Genomic DNA, 17,721 nt, shown 5'->3' with positions numbered 1-17,721 from the left:
TAGCCATAGGTATAGTCACAGGAGTCGGATGTTTTAATCAATGAAATATGACAAAAACTTTTGACAGCATCGTTACACTAAACTTTTTCTGTGTGTTTGTATGTATATATATATATATATATATATATATATATATATATATATATATATATATATATATATATATTATTTTTTTAGTACAGATAATGGTTATTTCATGCCTTCAAAAAGTTTTGCCATTTTCTATTGATAAAACGTAAGACTTGTGTGGTATAGGCCCTTAGTATGTCACTAATGCATCCACTCTGACTCTGCATGTTGCGTATAGCTGCTTCTGGTTTCATCACTATGTTATTTGCACCTGTATTGTGTACTATGTGACACATGAACTATTTTAGGTTTTTTTTTGTTTTAAATTACCAAATTACTTAAGAACAGGAGGGCTCCGAGTGGCCGAGTGGACTAAAGTGCTCACTGTTACGCATCAGTGCCATCTCACCTCTGTCCGCGTGGGTTCGAGTCTTGGGTTCGGCCTTTGTGGGTATCTGAGAAAGCTTGCCAGTAGCTTCTCGGGGGGTCGGTGGTTCTTTCCGGGGTTTTCCCAGGTGCTTCCTTAACCATTAGTACTGGCCACCATGTATAGCCTATCTTGTCCTGAAAATTGGTGTTAAACCCCACAACAACAACAACAACTGCATCAGAACATCTCAGTTCCTTTTTGCAGATTCAGTACCATGTCTGGTATTGAGATTAAAATGGGGGGTATGATAATGTTTAGTGATTTTAAAAAATTCAAAGAGCAAGTTTAAATTAGGTCTGAACAAAATGATGAATCATAAGTTTGGTTAAAACTAACATGATGACATAGAAAAACCAATAAAATATCCATACAGCTTCCACGCTTTTCCACCTAATCATTTCCTTCATATTCTTCATAATCGCTTCTCTGCACTTCTACTTACTTTTTAAAAAAATTATATGGAAAATATTCTCATCTGTCCATTCCATGGGAGTCCACAGTTTTTGTTTTGAGGTTTTTGCTTGTTGCAGAACCACTTGCGTGCTCTTTCGTTTGTGGGAAAAAGGAGGCTCAGCTGCTGAAATCTCGTGTGTATATTAACCAATCATATCACATCTTCTTTCACAGTCATCCAGTCAGGATAATCATTGTTTACATATTTCAGTTTTTATGGCAAATTGGCAACCAGTGACTAAGTCAGTAGGATATGCAGTTTATGACAGTAGTGGACAAAAATTTTAGAACAGTCACTGAAAGATTTTATAGCAAATACATTTTGTTTATGCTGGCCAGAAAATATTTTCCCACATTTATCCAGAACTACTCGGGTTAATTACACAAGTATTGTATAAAAGATCTCTATGAACCATTATACAATATCGTATCATTTAATTAAAAAGAAATATTCACCTTTATTTATATTTCACTAATTTTGTGAGAAGTTTGTATGATGAATTTTCATGAGAATTTTATGAATATAATGATATAGAAATTTCATATACATTTTAGGAAATATCTTGGTGGTGCATCAAAGTACTTGAATTGTTCATGAACCAAGTTCATGACATTTCAGGAACTTCAGAGATATTATAATAGTTCATAAAAGTTCATCAGTGTGTTCATGAGCTTAGTTGAGGAACTTTCATGAATATTTGTTCATGAACTCAAATGATGAACTGATCATGAACATTTCAAGAACGTTCTTGAACAGTTCTTGATTGTTCATGAAGTCATGAATTTGTTTTCATTGGGAACATCACATTACTAGGATGACAGTCTCAAAAAGCACACTGTTAGCAATATTTGGACCAAGACATGCAATTCCTTGTTTTGTTCATGCTTTGCTTCGGCTTCATTTATCTGGCCATTAAGTTTGAAACCTCTTTAATCTCAGCAGTGTCCTCCATGTGCAAGGAGAATTGGTTTTAAGCCTTTGAATTTCTTATCCTCCTGGGTCTTTTCATTGAGGTTACTGACCTATCTGTTTTGGGCTGCTTTACCTTCAGAGGTCACTAGATGATCCTTCTATCTTTGTGGCAGCTGTAACCTTGCTAGACCAAATGCTCAAAGTTTCTCATTGCATGATGGGGGGGACTTTCTTGGCTTAAAGATGGCATCTCTTGCGGGTTTCAACTACTAGAAATCATGATCTGGACAGATGTTAACATTACTTGCTGGGGTGGCCATCTCCGGACAGATGCCAACATTACTTGCTCGGGTGGCCATCTCCGGACAGATGCCAACATTACTTGCTGGGGTGGCCATCTCTGGACAGATGCCAACATTACTTGCTGGGGTGGCCATCTCTTTACAGATGCCAACATTACTTGCTGGGGTGGCCATCTCCGAACATCCTTTTACAAAGCATGCAGGGTTTGGTCAGTATCATTCTGTGCATATATACTTTAGATTCATTCTTTCTGTTTATAATAATTCAACCGATGTGCAAAGTCTGTTCATTTATAAATGTTTATTTGCAGGCTTTGACTTAGGCAAGAGACAAACTGGAGACATAGTATGGGATGTATCTTTGCCCCCTTGGTGTAAAAACAATCCTCGTCTGTTTATTCTCATCCATCATCAAGCACTGGAGTCAGATTTCATCTCACAGAACATTCAAAACTGGATTGATCTGGTGTTTGGGTACAAGCAGCAGGGGGAAAATGCAGTGAAAGCCATTAATGTCTTTCATCCAGCTGTGAGTTCAGATACCTTTTTTTCACCTAGGTCATAATATGACACTACAATAATACATTATATTTATAGTGACAATAATGACACTACAATAATACTTTTTATGTATCATGACAATATAAGATACTATAATAATACCTTTTATGTATTGTGACAAAAATGACACTACAATAAGGGGCCCCGAGTGATCTAAAAGCGCTGTCCATTACTGATCGCTACCATCTCACCTCTGTCTGCGTGTTTTCGAGTCTCGGATTCAGCCAACGTGGGTATGTGAGAAAGCTTGCCAGTAGCTTCTTGTGGGTCGGTGGTTCTTTCCTGGGTTTTCCTGGGCTCTTCCTCCACCATTAATACTGGCTGCCATGTAAAGCCTATCATGTGCTGAAAAATGGTGTTAAACCCTACAACAACAACAATGACACTACAATAATACCATATATTTATAGTGACAATAATGATACTACAATAATACCTTTTATGTATTGTGACAATAATGACACTACAGTAATACCTTATATTTATAATGACAATAATAGCACTATGATAATACTTTATATTCATAGTGACAATAATAACACTATAATAATACCTTATATTTATAGTGCCAATAATAACACTACAATAATACCTTTTATGTATTGTGACAATAATGACACTACAGTAATACCTTATATTTATAGTGACAATAATGGCACTACAATAAAACTTTATATTCATAGTGACAATAATAACACTATAATAATACCTTATATTTATAGTGCCAATAATGGCACTAAAATAAAACTTTATATTCATAGTGACAATAATAGCACTATGATAATACTTTATATTTATAGTGACAATAATAACACTACAATAATACCTTATATTTATAGTGACAATCATGACACTACAATAATACCTTTTATGTATCGTGACAATAATGACACTACAGTATTACTTTATGTTCATAGTGACAATAATAACATGACAGTAATACCATATATTTATATTAACAATAATAATGCTACAACAATACCTTATATTTATAGTGACAATAATAACACTACAATAATACCTTATATTTATAGTGACAATAATGACACTACAATAATTATTATTTATAGTGACAACAATATAACACTACAATGATACAAAATTTATAGTGACTATAATTGACATTACAATAATGTCTTTTACTCATAGTGTAAACAATATGATACTACAATTATAATACCTTATGTTTACAGTGACAATAATAACACTACAATAATACTTTTTATGTATCATGACAATAATGATACTACAATAATACCTTTTATGTATTGTGACAATAGTGACACTACAGTAATACCTTATATTTATATTGACAATAATAACACTACAATAATACCTTTTATGTATCATGACAATAATGACACTACAGTCAGTAATACCTTTTATGTATTGTGACAATAATTACACGACAGTAATATCTTATATTCATAGTGACAATAATAACACTACAATAATACCTTATATTTATAGTGACAATAATAACACTACAATAATATCTTATATTTATAGTGATAATAATGACACTACAATAATACCTTTTATGTATCATGACAGTAATGACACTACAATAATACTTTATATTCATAGTGACAATAATAACACTACAATAATTATTATTTATAGTGACAATAATAACACTACAATAATACCTTATATTCATAGTGACAATAATAACACTACAATAATACCTTTATTGTATTGTGACAATAATGACACTACAATAATACCTTATATTCATAGTGACAATAATAACACTACAAGAATACCTTTATTGTATTGTGACAATAATGACACTACAATAATACCTTATATTCATAGTGACAATAATGACATTACAATAATGTCTTTTATTTATAGTGAAAACAATGACACTATAGTAATACATTATATTTATAGTGACAATAATGACACTACAATAATGCCTATTATTTATAGTGACAACAATATAATACTACAGTAATACATTATATTTATAGAAATAATAAAGACATTACAATAATATCTTTTATTTATATTGTAAACAGTATGACACTACAATAATACATTTATAGTGACAATAAAGTCATTATAATAATGTCTTTTATTTATAGTGAAAACAATATGACACTACATTAATACCTTTTATGTATAATGGCTATGATTACACTTCAGAAATACCTTTTATTTATAGTGACAATAATGACATTACAATAGTGTCTTTTTTATAGTGAAAACAATATGACACTACATTAATACCTTTTATGTATACTGGCTATAACTACACTATAAAAATACTTTTTATTTATAGTGACAATAATGACATTACAATAATGTCTTTTATTTATAGTGAAAATAATATGACACTACAGTAATACCTTTTATGTATACTGGCTATAACTACACTATAAAAATACCTTTTATTTATAGTGACAATAATGACATTACAATAATGTCTTTTATTTATAACAAAAACAATATGACACTACATTAATATCTTTTATGTATAATGGCTATAATTACACTTGAAAAATACCTTTTATTTATAGTGACAATAATGACATTACAATAATTTATTTATAGCAATAACAATATGACACTACAGTAATACCTTTTATGTATAATGGCTATAATTATACTATAAAATACCTTTTATTTATAGTGACAATAATGACATTACAATAATACCTTTATATATAGTTACTCTGGCAATAAAAGCCCAAATACTCAAAGAAATATTCTGAATTAATTAGGAGTAATAAATGATTAGCTCCTGAACATTCTTCGGAGCTGATTAGACCTAACTGAACTCTTTGAAGAATGTCCAACCAGTTCATTTATCACTATAATCTACGTTGATGCTATATTGGCGTATTTACTCTTATTAAATGCTTCTTGTTTCTAAAAGTTAATTCTAGTATAGTTTAACTAGTTTATTCATTTCTGATTGTTGAATGCTCTGCACCTTAAAAAACTTCCAGATGAAAATGATTGATCACTATGGACTTTTATAATGTCAGGTACCAAACTGGATCAAAAAAAGAGAATGTTGGGTCTATCAAATCACATCACAGAGTAGTACAAATAGTTTTCACCACACAGCTTTCATTATGACTTCACAAAGCGTGACATTCAGTCCAGTTTGTACTGGTTCACACCGTTAGGTTGACCTAGTCTAAAAATGTCCATATACTTTAAAATTGATTTTTGCAATATGGATTTCAGTCCCAGTTACATAAATTTTGTCACCAATTGCATCACATGTCACTCCAGTCAGACCACACTAGAGAACATGCTGCCAAATTTTCAAGCTGTACATCAGTGTCGCAACTTGTGTCATCTATAATAGGTAGCATTTCATATTTTTGCTGATTTTTCCTGGAGGTTTGTTAAAGGAGTGAAGAATTGTTACTTGCATAAATAGTATTAAAGCCTAAACAAGAAATAAAATGATGATTCAGTTCGGCGTTTTTTTTTTTAAAAAATGTGCTAAAGCAAGCAGGTGAGATTCAGCTGGTTCTGGAAAGGAAAGGTCACAAGCACTAAAAATTCCAGTTATTTCTTGAAAATGCATCATAACCTATGCTAAATTTGGGATATGTTATGTCCAAATTAGTGTCTTGCAGTAACAGTTGTGACAAAAGTATGCTATAATTTATATTGTTATCCTTTTTATTTATACATTTATAATCTGAAACCAGACCTACTTTGGGATTGATGTGAACAACATTGAGGATCAAGTGACACGCAGGGCAATTCGTACTATGGTGAAGACATATGGTCAGACTCCAAAACAGCTGTTCAGGGTTCCCCATCCTGCACGACATATGATGACAGAAACCGATACACGGCAGCGAGGACAGTGGGTAGGATCAGTGTTCCATCTATCATGAATCTTTACATCATCCATGAACTTGTTATTTGTCTTCTCCAAAACTGCTCAACAGAATTAAAGTGAACTTAACAGGTGACATCTTGATTTGAGTCTCTCTCATATTTATACCAGTGATGCCAATTGGCCATCATACATGGCTGTCGTTGGTTTTTGTTTCTGAAATTTTTGTATCGCTCCTATGACAGTATATATTGTACAAGCAAAGTCAGTGCCACAATAGAAGAAAAGTAGATGATAACAATCTTGAAATTTGTCAACTTAGAAGGTTTTGATTTGCGGGAGAGTGGCTGCTAGAAGTTAATGAGAAGGATATATATACACCTTTCCCTTAATAACTCGCACACAATGGGGTCTACAAACATTGACCGCACTATAAGCAAGGGTGCGAGTTACTGAGGGACCTCCAAAATGGAAAAAATCCACTTAGAGATCGAGAAAGCCGGGGGGTAGGGAACCAGGCTGTTCAATGACTGAATCCACGTTTTACAATCATGTCAATAATAATTGTTAATTGCGCACTTTTTCTAATGAAGTTGTTCATTATTCTGTAGAAATAACATTTATTTTCAAAATGCCCAGAGGAATCCGAGTGGCCAGGTGGTCTAAGTCGCTCACCGTTACGGATCACTGCCATCTCACCTCTGTCTATGTGGGTTCGAGTCTGTGTTCGGCCAATGTGGATATGTTAGAAAGCTTGCCAGTAGCTTCTCAAGGGTCAGTGGTTCTTTCCTAGGTTTTCCAGGGTTCTTCCTCATCCATTTATACTTCCCCATGTATAGCCTATCTTGCGCTGAAAAATGGCATTAAACCCTACAACAACAACAACAAAATGTCTAACATGTGAAAGATTGTTCCAACTGGTTTCAACAACCATCATGTGTACACAAAAACATCTGTGTATTACATCACTGTTTTTGTTTTGTTGATTAGTCTTGTTCCCAGAGTGATATTTAATAGTATAGTGTCAAGTCGGGAGTCAAAGTAGCAGGGAACTAGACTAACTGTAGATACACCACCAAACAAGCTTCTTTTTCATAAAAAAATTGGCAACATTTATTTTGTGAAACAATCATCTACATCGAAACTCAATTTTTGTATTGTTCAGTTAGTACAATATTGATGTCATGATTTCATTGGAAGTAATAGTGAAACTTCTTTTCATCCTTTTGAATATCTCTAAGTACCAGTTCAGGAATTCAGAATCTCTGCCCACTATGGTCCATATCTGTGAAACCAAGCTCTTTGTTTTATGATGTATTTGTTTCATTTGGTTGCCTTGCTATCTTTGATCACAGTTATGAATGAGTCAGTTAGTTTAAGGTAGTTTAGTTATGTTACATACACGATAACATGTATGACAATGTTTGATTGATCAAATCAAGTGAGTTCACCCGACATACAGCTGGGGTCGCTAGATTTTAAGTATGTAGGATTTGCATGCCTTTTAACTTTTCTTTTATTCCACCTCTTTTATTTGATTCAAAAGACGTAATTAGCATGATAATACAGAGGAAGCATGCTTTTAATTCAGTGCAACAATACAACAGATACTTTTGTAAGTCAGTTATCAAAACACTGTTGGCACTTAATTAGGTTCTCAGAGAGTGGGAAAGCCTGCCAGTAGCTTCTCGTGGGTCGGTGGTTCTTCCCTGGGTTTTCCAGGGTTCTTCCTCCACCAGTTATACTGGCCGCCATGTATGGCCTATCTTGTGCTGAAAGATGGCGTTAAGCCCAAGAACAACAACAACAACAACAACAAGGTTCTCAGAGAAACTCATGTGGACATAGCTGTTACGGTAGATTGACATATTTTACTTTTAAATACACATTGTATTTATGATGATTACACTTAAGAGGAACTAAAAGACAGAATTAAAACACAAATTTCACTTAATAAAAATTATTTGATTGGCATTTAAATATTAATGTACTGCCTATACTAGGCGTAAGTGAATTTTTCATTGATCATAATTTCCTTGAATATCTTTAATTGCAGTGTACTAAGAACATCGTTTGGAAAGAAAATGTAACCAATTATATGACTTCTTATTAAAAGTGTATTATTTCAAAATGTTGATTAAATTCTTCAGGTCCTATTTCCTGTTTTTGACCATAAAACGAGCGATATATCAGCATTTTAGTTATCAGTTTTGATCACGATTTTCTTAAAGTTAAAAAAATAGGGATCAGTTTTTTTTCGTTGTATTTTCTGGTTTAAAAAATGGGATCCATGCCTGACCTTATGTTATAAGTGGGTTCGCGAGCTATCAGGGCATGAGTTATTGAGGGAGTGGTGTGTGTGTGTATATATATATATATATATATATATATATATATATATATATATATATATATATATATATATATATATATATGGTACACTAATGTCATTTAACAGGTTAGAGAGGTATAATTCATTCCATGATGGAATCAAAATAATGGCACAACAAATAATGGCAACTATCATCTAGCTCTGATGCACCAGTGCCAGACTCGCATAGTCATGTGTTTATCCCCAAAAAAGTATGGAACAAGGTCAAAAGTAAGGACTCATGTGCACATTAGTCCTACAGCATGAGTTATCTAAGCTGATATTTTATGTCATTTAGGTCAAACCCAGACAACATATATCAGGGTAGCTGTCTTGCATTGTAGGACTATGTGCATGTGAACTCACCCTTGGTAAATAGAAACGAATTCTCAGCTATAAGCACAAATGCACTGCATTATACATTAAACTGTAATTATAAATCGACACCTATACTTTCAGAGACACATAAAGGGGCTGAAGTGGGGCTGTTATCTGGGATCCCTAGATATGCCCGACCCTGAATGTGTGTGGGAAGAGCAGTATTCCTCTGGGGTTGCCTCCCTTGTTCCACTCAAGACTGGTTTTGTGTATGGACTCAGTGCCAAGAGTTGTGTTCTTGCTGTGTACAGTCAGGACAAATGTAAGTACACCAGACTGGTTTTGTCAGTTATTCAAACCTTCCATGTTGATTCATAAGTCAATTAATGTATAATGAATGTCCTACCAAATGTTCAACTGGTGCATGTTATGAATAGATACTCCAGCAAGTTTTCAGCTGGATACTGACCTTTTATAGTGCAGACAAACTTGTCTACAGATGCCACCAACAGCATTTCAGAAAATGCAAGCAGATGACCTTTTCAAATACATTAAATATATAAATGTGGGTACTTACTTTGACCTACTATTCCTGACTTTTTTTATACCCAGGTGACTGCTACACAGAGATGACCACCTTAGCAGGTTTACTATCTGGATTTCCTTTTGAGTGTAATACTAACACTCCTGTGTTTCTTTTTTCTGGCAACTTAGATCTGTTTCAAAAAAGAATTTAGAAAGTAGGTATTAATGAAATGAAGACTTCTGAAATTACTTTGCCTGCAAGTCAAGAAGTAGGTGTGCAATTAAAATTAAATTAATAACTATTTGGAGTAACACCTTCAAGAATGGAAAGAAAAAAATTCAACTTTTCAGACAAAGAAGTGTTTCTGTTTCTTCTCTCATCATAACTGATGATTTGTATTTACCGTGAATAGTTTTCATCAGCTTTGTTTAGTTTCAAAATATTTTGTATGAAAGTGAAGATCATAGATCATAGATTTAAAATAAATTTAAAAAATATTTTTTTATCTTAGATAATCACAAAGGTTACATTACATTTTGACCACTGATGTGGCCTAGTGGTTAGAGCCTCAGAAGCGGAAGGTCATGGGTTCGATCCCTGGCAGAGTCATACCAAACACGTACAAAAATGGTACTAACAGCTGCCTCGCTTGGCGCTCAGCATTAAGAGGTTAGTGTTAGGACTGGTCGGCCTGGTGTCAGGATAATGTGACTGGGTGGGACATCATGCTACATCTCTGTGGCATGATGCCCCAGTGCTAGACATCACTATAAACCGTCACTCTGCAGACATCGTAGCAATATGACTGAAAATTTTTTAAAGCTATGTTAAAAATCCAAATCACACACACATCAAATACATACATTACATTTTAGTAGAACATTCAATGAATTTTCTGGACAATACAAACTTCAACTTTTTACACTAATTTAAAGTCATTTGGGGTGAATTTATGCTCAACAGTGTGTACATCAAAGTTTGTTAAAAAATTATAAAGGCACATTTTGCTAGAATTTTGTCTCACTATATAGTAACTCTTTCTTAAACACAAACTCTACTCTATTTTAAGATCAATCAATAACATCCTGTTTAATATTTGTTCACAAAAAATATAAATGCAAAACATGCACTCATTTTGTATCTCAGTATATTCAACACATACTAAAAATCAAAACTATCTTCTTTATTTCAGCATCCAGTCAACCAAAATCACACTGAAATTGAGACTTATGACCTCTGACCTATAGACAATTTTTTTTTAGCAATTATCACAACAGGCAAAGTGTTCAGTCTCAAGTTAGATTTATTCTGCTAAATTCAGGATTCCCATGCTGCCGGGAAATCAGGAAAAAATCAGGAGAAATGATAATTTTCTGTCCCATCCATGAAAAGTCCATGAATTTTGCAAATATTGACGAAAGTTGGGAAAAACTCAGGAATTTTCCTCCACAAGTTGTCGCCTGAAACAATTATGTAATTGAGTCGTAACTGAATTGATTGTGAGTTGCATTTCTCGAATTCAAACCAGAATATATTAGGAGGTTGCAGTATGGATCATTTGGGTGCTTGCCATAAATATATTTGTTGAGACAATCCAAATGCTCAGTGGATTAGATTCGTCTAGTAGACTTCTTGTTTCACAGACAGTTCAATATCCATATCTTTTTTTATGTGGAAGGTATGAAAACCAGTCTAGCATCACAAGAGGAGAACATGGTGGCATTAAAGCATAGCCGCTTAGCAGATGGGCTAGCAAACTTAAACGTTGTTAAATCGAGTTATACCTGCATAAAATCGATATGAAATTATTTATTTTCTCAGAAATTGCGAGTATTAAAATTGTTATGTCTTTAATCTGCTGAAAGACGATAAAACTAATGTGTTGATGAAATTTGAGCTGGTACTAGCGATTTTGATTGCTAGTCACATGAGCACACAGAATCTCACAACCATCAATTTTAAATATTGTAGAAAAAAAATATTAAATGAAAGTCGTATAATGGTTGTAATAAAAATTCAAAAACAAAAGAGCAGAAAATTCTCTATGATGGAATTTTTAACCAGATCGTCTTAAGGAGTTTAGGTTGGTTGAAAAATCTTGTTTGAGAGTTTATTGGCACACAAATTCATTGTTAAACTTTTTTCTTTACAAGATAAGATTATGATATTTTGCATTTATTGGGGTTTTTTCATACTGTGACAGGAAGTGTTTGCTTTGTATAACATGCACATATATTGTTCTTTAATTCCATTCAGTAATGGTCATATGTTAACCTTGAAAAAATTAATTTCATCCTGGAAAAAACGTGGAAAAGACCTGGAAATTTTTATTTAGAAAAGCGTGGAAACCATGTAAATTTAAATTTTTGTCAATCTAATACATTCCTCAATTGTTTTAGTCTTAGGAAATAAACTCCAATACCTCATGAATCCAGTCTTCCATCTGTATTTATAGAGACAAAGGAAATAAAATTCTCCAGTTGTCTCTCCTTCCCACCACTAGGTGGCTACCCATATACTGGATGTTTACCAGTTTAAGTTTTCTCAGTGGTGCATTAATCATGACACCACATTCCATCTAGTTATCCATCAGAAATCAGTCTGAATTATACCAATCCATCTGGCAACCTTATTTCTGAATATTATTCAATAATTCTGTATATTTTTTTGCATTTGTTAGGCTTGGATTTTCAGACCTGTATTTGAGCATGGTGTCACTGGAATTGCTGTTGGTTGTCTTTTTTGTAAATTTGACTTTTATTGCTTGTTAATTAGCAAGTGCATTTCTGATATAATGAACATTTACCAATTATTATTTCCAACTGTTGTCATTCCTATAATTTTAATTACACTGATGACCTTATGCTTCAGTTACAAGAATTTTAAGACCATTGAGGACAAATTTATGGTTCATGCTTGTGTGTTCATCAGCTTCACCACGTTGTGTTTGTGCTAGTGTTCAGAGGAAATGTAGTCCTCTGTGCTGTGCTACAGCTTAAAAAACAAGAAGCTACATTCAAAGCCAGCGACATTTTGAGTATTCATCCAAAGACATTATCAATAACTACAATTTTGGTTTATTACGCAATGGCCCCTCTACCATCCAAGGTCATGAGAACCATGCCCACAGCAACAGTTATATCCAGGTGGTTATATTACGTTGCTCTCATATTCATCTTTTTAAATTGCACATATTGAGTACATGTTCATTGCAAACATTCTAGACTGTGTCATTCAGTGAAAGGTAGACCCTCAGAAGAGTTTGAAAGATAAAGAAACCGGTCAGGTATCAGGGGTTAATTGACCACCTTAGCAGATAGCAGGAACACCTTCACACCCTAGGGGCCCCAAGTGGTCTAAAGCGCTCACCGTTCCGGATCACTGCCATCTCACCTCTGTCTGCGTGGGTTCGAGTCCAAGGCTCGGCTAGCGTAGGTACGTGGGAAAGCCTGCCAGTAGCTTCTCGTGGGTCGGTGGTTCTTTCCTGGGTTTTCCAGGGTTCTTTCTCCACCAGTTATACTGGCCGCCATGTATAGCCTATCTTGTGCTGAAAAATGGCATTAAACCCTAGAACAACAACAACAACAACAACCTTCACATCCAATCAGGCATCACTTGCTTATTTAGGGGGCACTCTATAGATTTTAATGAACTTCTGAGAGAGTGACAAGTGTATAGTGAAGTTGTTTTCATTTGCAAGATGCATAGTGTAGAGAATGTTGGCATACCTCTATGCTGCTTTCATGTACTGTGGTTGAAATTTCTTTGGATATTGTAGTTGTGGAAATTGTACATGACCTAAGCACAGTTATTTGAAATGACTGCTCCCATGTGCTCAAAAGATCAGCCTGAATTAGTCTAAAATACAGTAGATTTTTCAGTTATTAAAATAGGGAAAATAAATTTTGCAAGACTAGAAAATACCAGCTTCTAAAAGTGCAAAGAACAATTTACAAAATATATAAAATGTTAAAAAAAAGTTACCGTTGATGTCCAGAAGTTAAAAATGATCAAACAGAGCTAGGATTTTCTTTTATTGGTGAACATTTGAAGCAAGGTTGAGCTGTATACTCTACAACACAAATTACACCCATCAATCGTGCACTAAAATAATGGGAATTAAAAGTTAAGATATTAAGATATGCAAGATCTTTTTTAATAACCAGTATAACCGGTGAGGAAAGCTGGGGAAATTCTTTTTCATTAAAAATCTTATCCTATGAAAATACAAAACTGTAGAGTACAACCTTAATTAATTATGCTGAGAATACCTACCTTACATTACAATAGTACCCTCCCACACCACCTAACAAATGCAAGCATACTCATCAATGTATCACTCACCTTAAACAGGTAAACAGATTAGGCACCTTGCAGTGGGAATGGGAGATGATTGGTGAGAGCTTCTTCCCTTTGTCTTTAGAGTATATAGATGGAAAAGATGAAATTTCATCTTTTGGGAAGGTTGGATTTAAGAAGTAGCAGAGTTTATTTTTTTAATGTTAATATTGTCAGTGAAGTATTCTTTGGGAACAGAATTTACTAAAATATTTACTTTTTTAAAGTATCTACTTGATTTATATGGATGTTAAATAATATATGACACTGAGAGCATATTTTTTCTACAATCTGGACTCCAACAGCACTGAAGGAAATAGCGTGGCAAGCCATAATGACTTGGGGTCATCCAGACAATATCATCCGCATCATCAATGCGAAGGACAAGCCAGCCATCAACTTCCTGCATCATAGCCAGTTTGAAGAGGTAGGATCTTCATTTGTAGGCCCATGTTATAAAGTACACACTACCTGCCAAGTGGGTATGTAAGAAAGCTTGCCAGTAGCTTCTCTTGGGTCAGTGGTTCTTCCCGGGGTTTTCCAGGGTTCTTCCTCCACCACTTATAGTCACCATGTATAGCCTGTCTTGTGCTGAAAGATGGCTTTAAACACTACAACAACAACAACAACAGCTACCTGCCGAAGGGACATATTGATTTTGTCCTGTCCATCCGACTGTCCCAAGCTCATTAGCATGATTGTGTGAAAAATCACATGATATAGACAGGTCATATTTTGGTAGACATAATTGCATGCATAAATAGATAAATGCAGAATTTTTTCTAATTTTTATGTCCGCCATTAGCCAGAGCATATTATGATGTTGTCCATCTGTCCAAACATCTGTTATAAATTGGTTCCACACAATAACTCAAGTTCTCCACCATCAAGTGTTACCAAGCTTTGTGTATGGCTTGCACATATGATAAGGAAGAACTCTATTGATTTCAGGCTCAAAAACTCAATTGGCAAGCTCACTGTGACTGAAAGAAGAAAAATGGTTTAGGCTCAAAATGTCAAAAGTCAAGGTCACTGTGAGGGAAAGAAGAAAAATGGTTTGGGCTCAAAATGTCAAAAATCAAGGTCACTGTGAGGGAAAGAAGAAAAATGGTTTGGGCTCAAAATGTCAAAGATCAAGGTCACTGAGGTAAAGAAGAAAAATGGTTTAGGCTCAAAATGTCAAAGATCAAGGTCACTGTGAGTGAAAGAAATAAAAAGGTTTATTTGCAAAAATTACAGTTATCTGTATAGAGGGCTATTTAACATGGGCCTGGAATATAATATGCTGTTCACTGTACTCTTGCAAAATTTGAACATTTTAAAACTTAATTACGTTAACTGAAGCATTTTTGACACAAAGAAATTGTTATCAGAATTATGTAGATATGACTTAAGGTATTACTAAACAAAATAAATTTGATGGTTTTTGTTTGTATTCATATGCAGATAACTTGATTAGTTTCTCAGTCCATTACAGCAATTTCTCAATTTTTTTAATAGCTTGATTAAGTAAAAATAATTTGAGGCAGAGAGAATAGACAGAATAGGCAAGCTTATATGCATATATAGATGGTCTTATTAGATTCTTATTAGATTTTCAAGCCATAATGGAAAATTTTAAGTTGTTGAAGTTTTGTGACTTGGGCTTTTTGTCATGCCTGTAACATTTGTCACATAAGGCAAATTATAGCAGTCTCATTTTCTATCCATACATCCATACATCCAGTCTTCAATTTTAAAGGGCAGTATCTCCAGTTTTCATAACAGCATGATCATTAAATTTTTCCCCACAAATGTCCCCTAGAGGTCAACAGTCAGATTTTAAGTGGGTGGTCAATTGTCCAGTTTTTTGATGAAGCATTGCTACATATTATTGCCATAATGAAACAAACTTAGTTGTTTATCATAGGTTATACATGTCGCTACTGGTGCAATGGTAAAATGGTCAGAGGTCGTGGATGCAGTGGTTAATTATATGTTTTGAGGGAAAAGATTTTATAAGGCATCTCTGGATTTTAACCAGGTTCACCATCTACACAAGCAACTTACTGTATGCTAATCTCCTTTGAGGCCCTCTACTTTAATATTGATCTACACAATCAATTTACATCATGATAATTACCTTTGAGGCCCTTTTCTATTCTTTAGATCTACACAATCAATTTACATCATGCTGATTACCTTTGAGGCCCTTTTCTATTCTTTAGATCTGCACAATCAATTTACATCATGCTAATTACCTTTGAGGATTTCTTCTTTTCTGTAGATCTACACAATCAATCAATTTACATCATGCTAATTACCTTTGAGGCCCTTTTCTATTCTTTAGATCTACACAATCAATTTACATCATGCTAATTACCTTTGAGGATTTCTTCTTTTCTGTAGATCTACACAATCAATCAATTTACATCATGCTAATTACCTTTGAGGATTTCTTCTTTTCTGTAGATCTACACAATCAATCAATTTACATCATGCTAATTACCTTTGAGGATTTCTTCTTTTCTGTAGATCTACACAATCAATCAATTTACATCATGCTAATTACCTTTGAGGATTTCTTCTTTTCTGTAGATCTACACAATCAATCAATTTACATCAAGCTAATTACCTTTGAGGATTTCTTCTTTTCTGTAGATCTACACAATCAATCAATTTACATCATGCTAGTTACCTTTGAGGATTTCTTCTTTTCTGTAGATCTACACCATCAATCAATTTACATCATGCTAATTACCTGTGAGGCCAATATCAATTCTATAGTTCTGTGCAAGCAATTTAAAGCATGTTAAATCTCATTGGAGGCCCTCTTCTATTCTGTAGAGCTATTAAATCAATCAATTTAATCATCCTAATTACCTTTGAGATTCTCTACTGTTATATAGGGCCCCAGGTGGTCTAGTGGTCACTTGCCTTATTACTGATCACTACCATAATACCTCTGTCCACCTGGGTTTTAGTCTCAGGCTTGGTCAGTGTGGGTATGCAAGAAAACTACCAGTAGCTTCCTGTGGGTCAGTGATTTTTACTTGGGTTTTCCATGCTTCTCCTCCACCAGTGATAATGGCTGCCATGTATAGCCTATTTTGAGATGAGAAAAGGTGTTAAACCCAAAACAGAGCAATGACTCTACTATCATGTAGTCTACACAAACTATTTAAAGCATGCAAATCTCTTTTGAGGCTTTCTGCTATTCTGTAGCTCAGCACAGCCAGTATACATGATTCTAATATCCTTTGAAGCCCTCCAGTATGGATGATTTATGGCATAAACAACATCTATATCTTGGATAGAAGCACTGAAAAAAGAATGTCAAAATTGAAATAACACGAATGACAAAGTGACAAACATGGAACATTGGACAGGAGCAATAATATGTTATATAACTGATATTTTACCATCACTAGCCACAGTGACCTGTTTCAAACAAAATTAGATTTTACCATCACTAGCCACAGTGACCTGTTCCAAACAAAGTGATATTTTACCATCACTAGCCACATGACCTGTTTCAAACAAAGTTATATTTTACCAACACTAGCTACAGTAACCTGTTTGAAACAAAATGATATTTTACCATCACTAGCCTCAGTGACCTGTTTCAAACAAAATTATATTTTACCATG

General features: G+C 34.0%; 1 protein-coding gene across 1 annotated transcript in view; it reads left to right on the top strand.

Moving 5' to 3' along the window:
- Positions 1-17,721, top strand: part of LOC149808240 (lysosomal-trafficking regulator-like) — a 250,120-nt gene that overhangs the window by 210,832 nt on the left and 21,567 nt on the right. The window contains exons 45-48 of the mRNA XM_089975328.1: positions 2,479-2,696; positions 6,406-6,570; positions 9,370-9,550; positions 14,398-14,519. Of these exons, the coding sequence (XP_089831454.1) occupies positions 2,479-2,696; positions 6,406-6,570; positions 9,370-9,550; positions 14,398-14,519 (686 nt within the window). The remainder of the gene's footprint in view (positions 1-2,478; positions 2,697-6,405; positions 6,571-9,369; positions 9,551-14,397; positions 14,520-17,721) is intronic.

Source organism: Sinohyriopsis cumingii, chromosome 1 (genome assembly GCF_028554795.1).
Source record: "Sinohyriopsis cumingii isolate HCF-2022 chromosome 1, ASM2855479v2, whole genome shotgun sequence".
NCBI classification, from domain to species: Eukaryota; Metazoa; Mollusca; class Bivalvia; order Unionida; family Unionidae; genus Sinohyriopsis; species Sinohyriopsis cumingii.
This window is presented reverse-complemented; position numbering and strand designations above follow the sequence as displayed.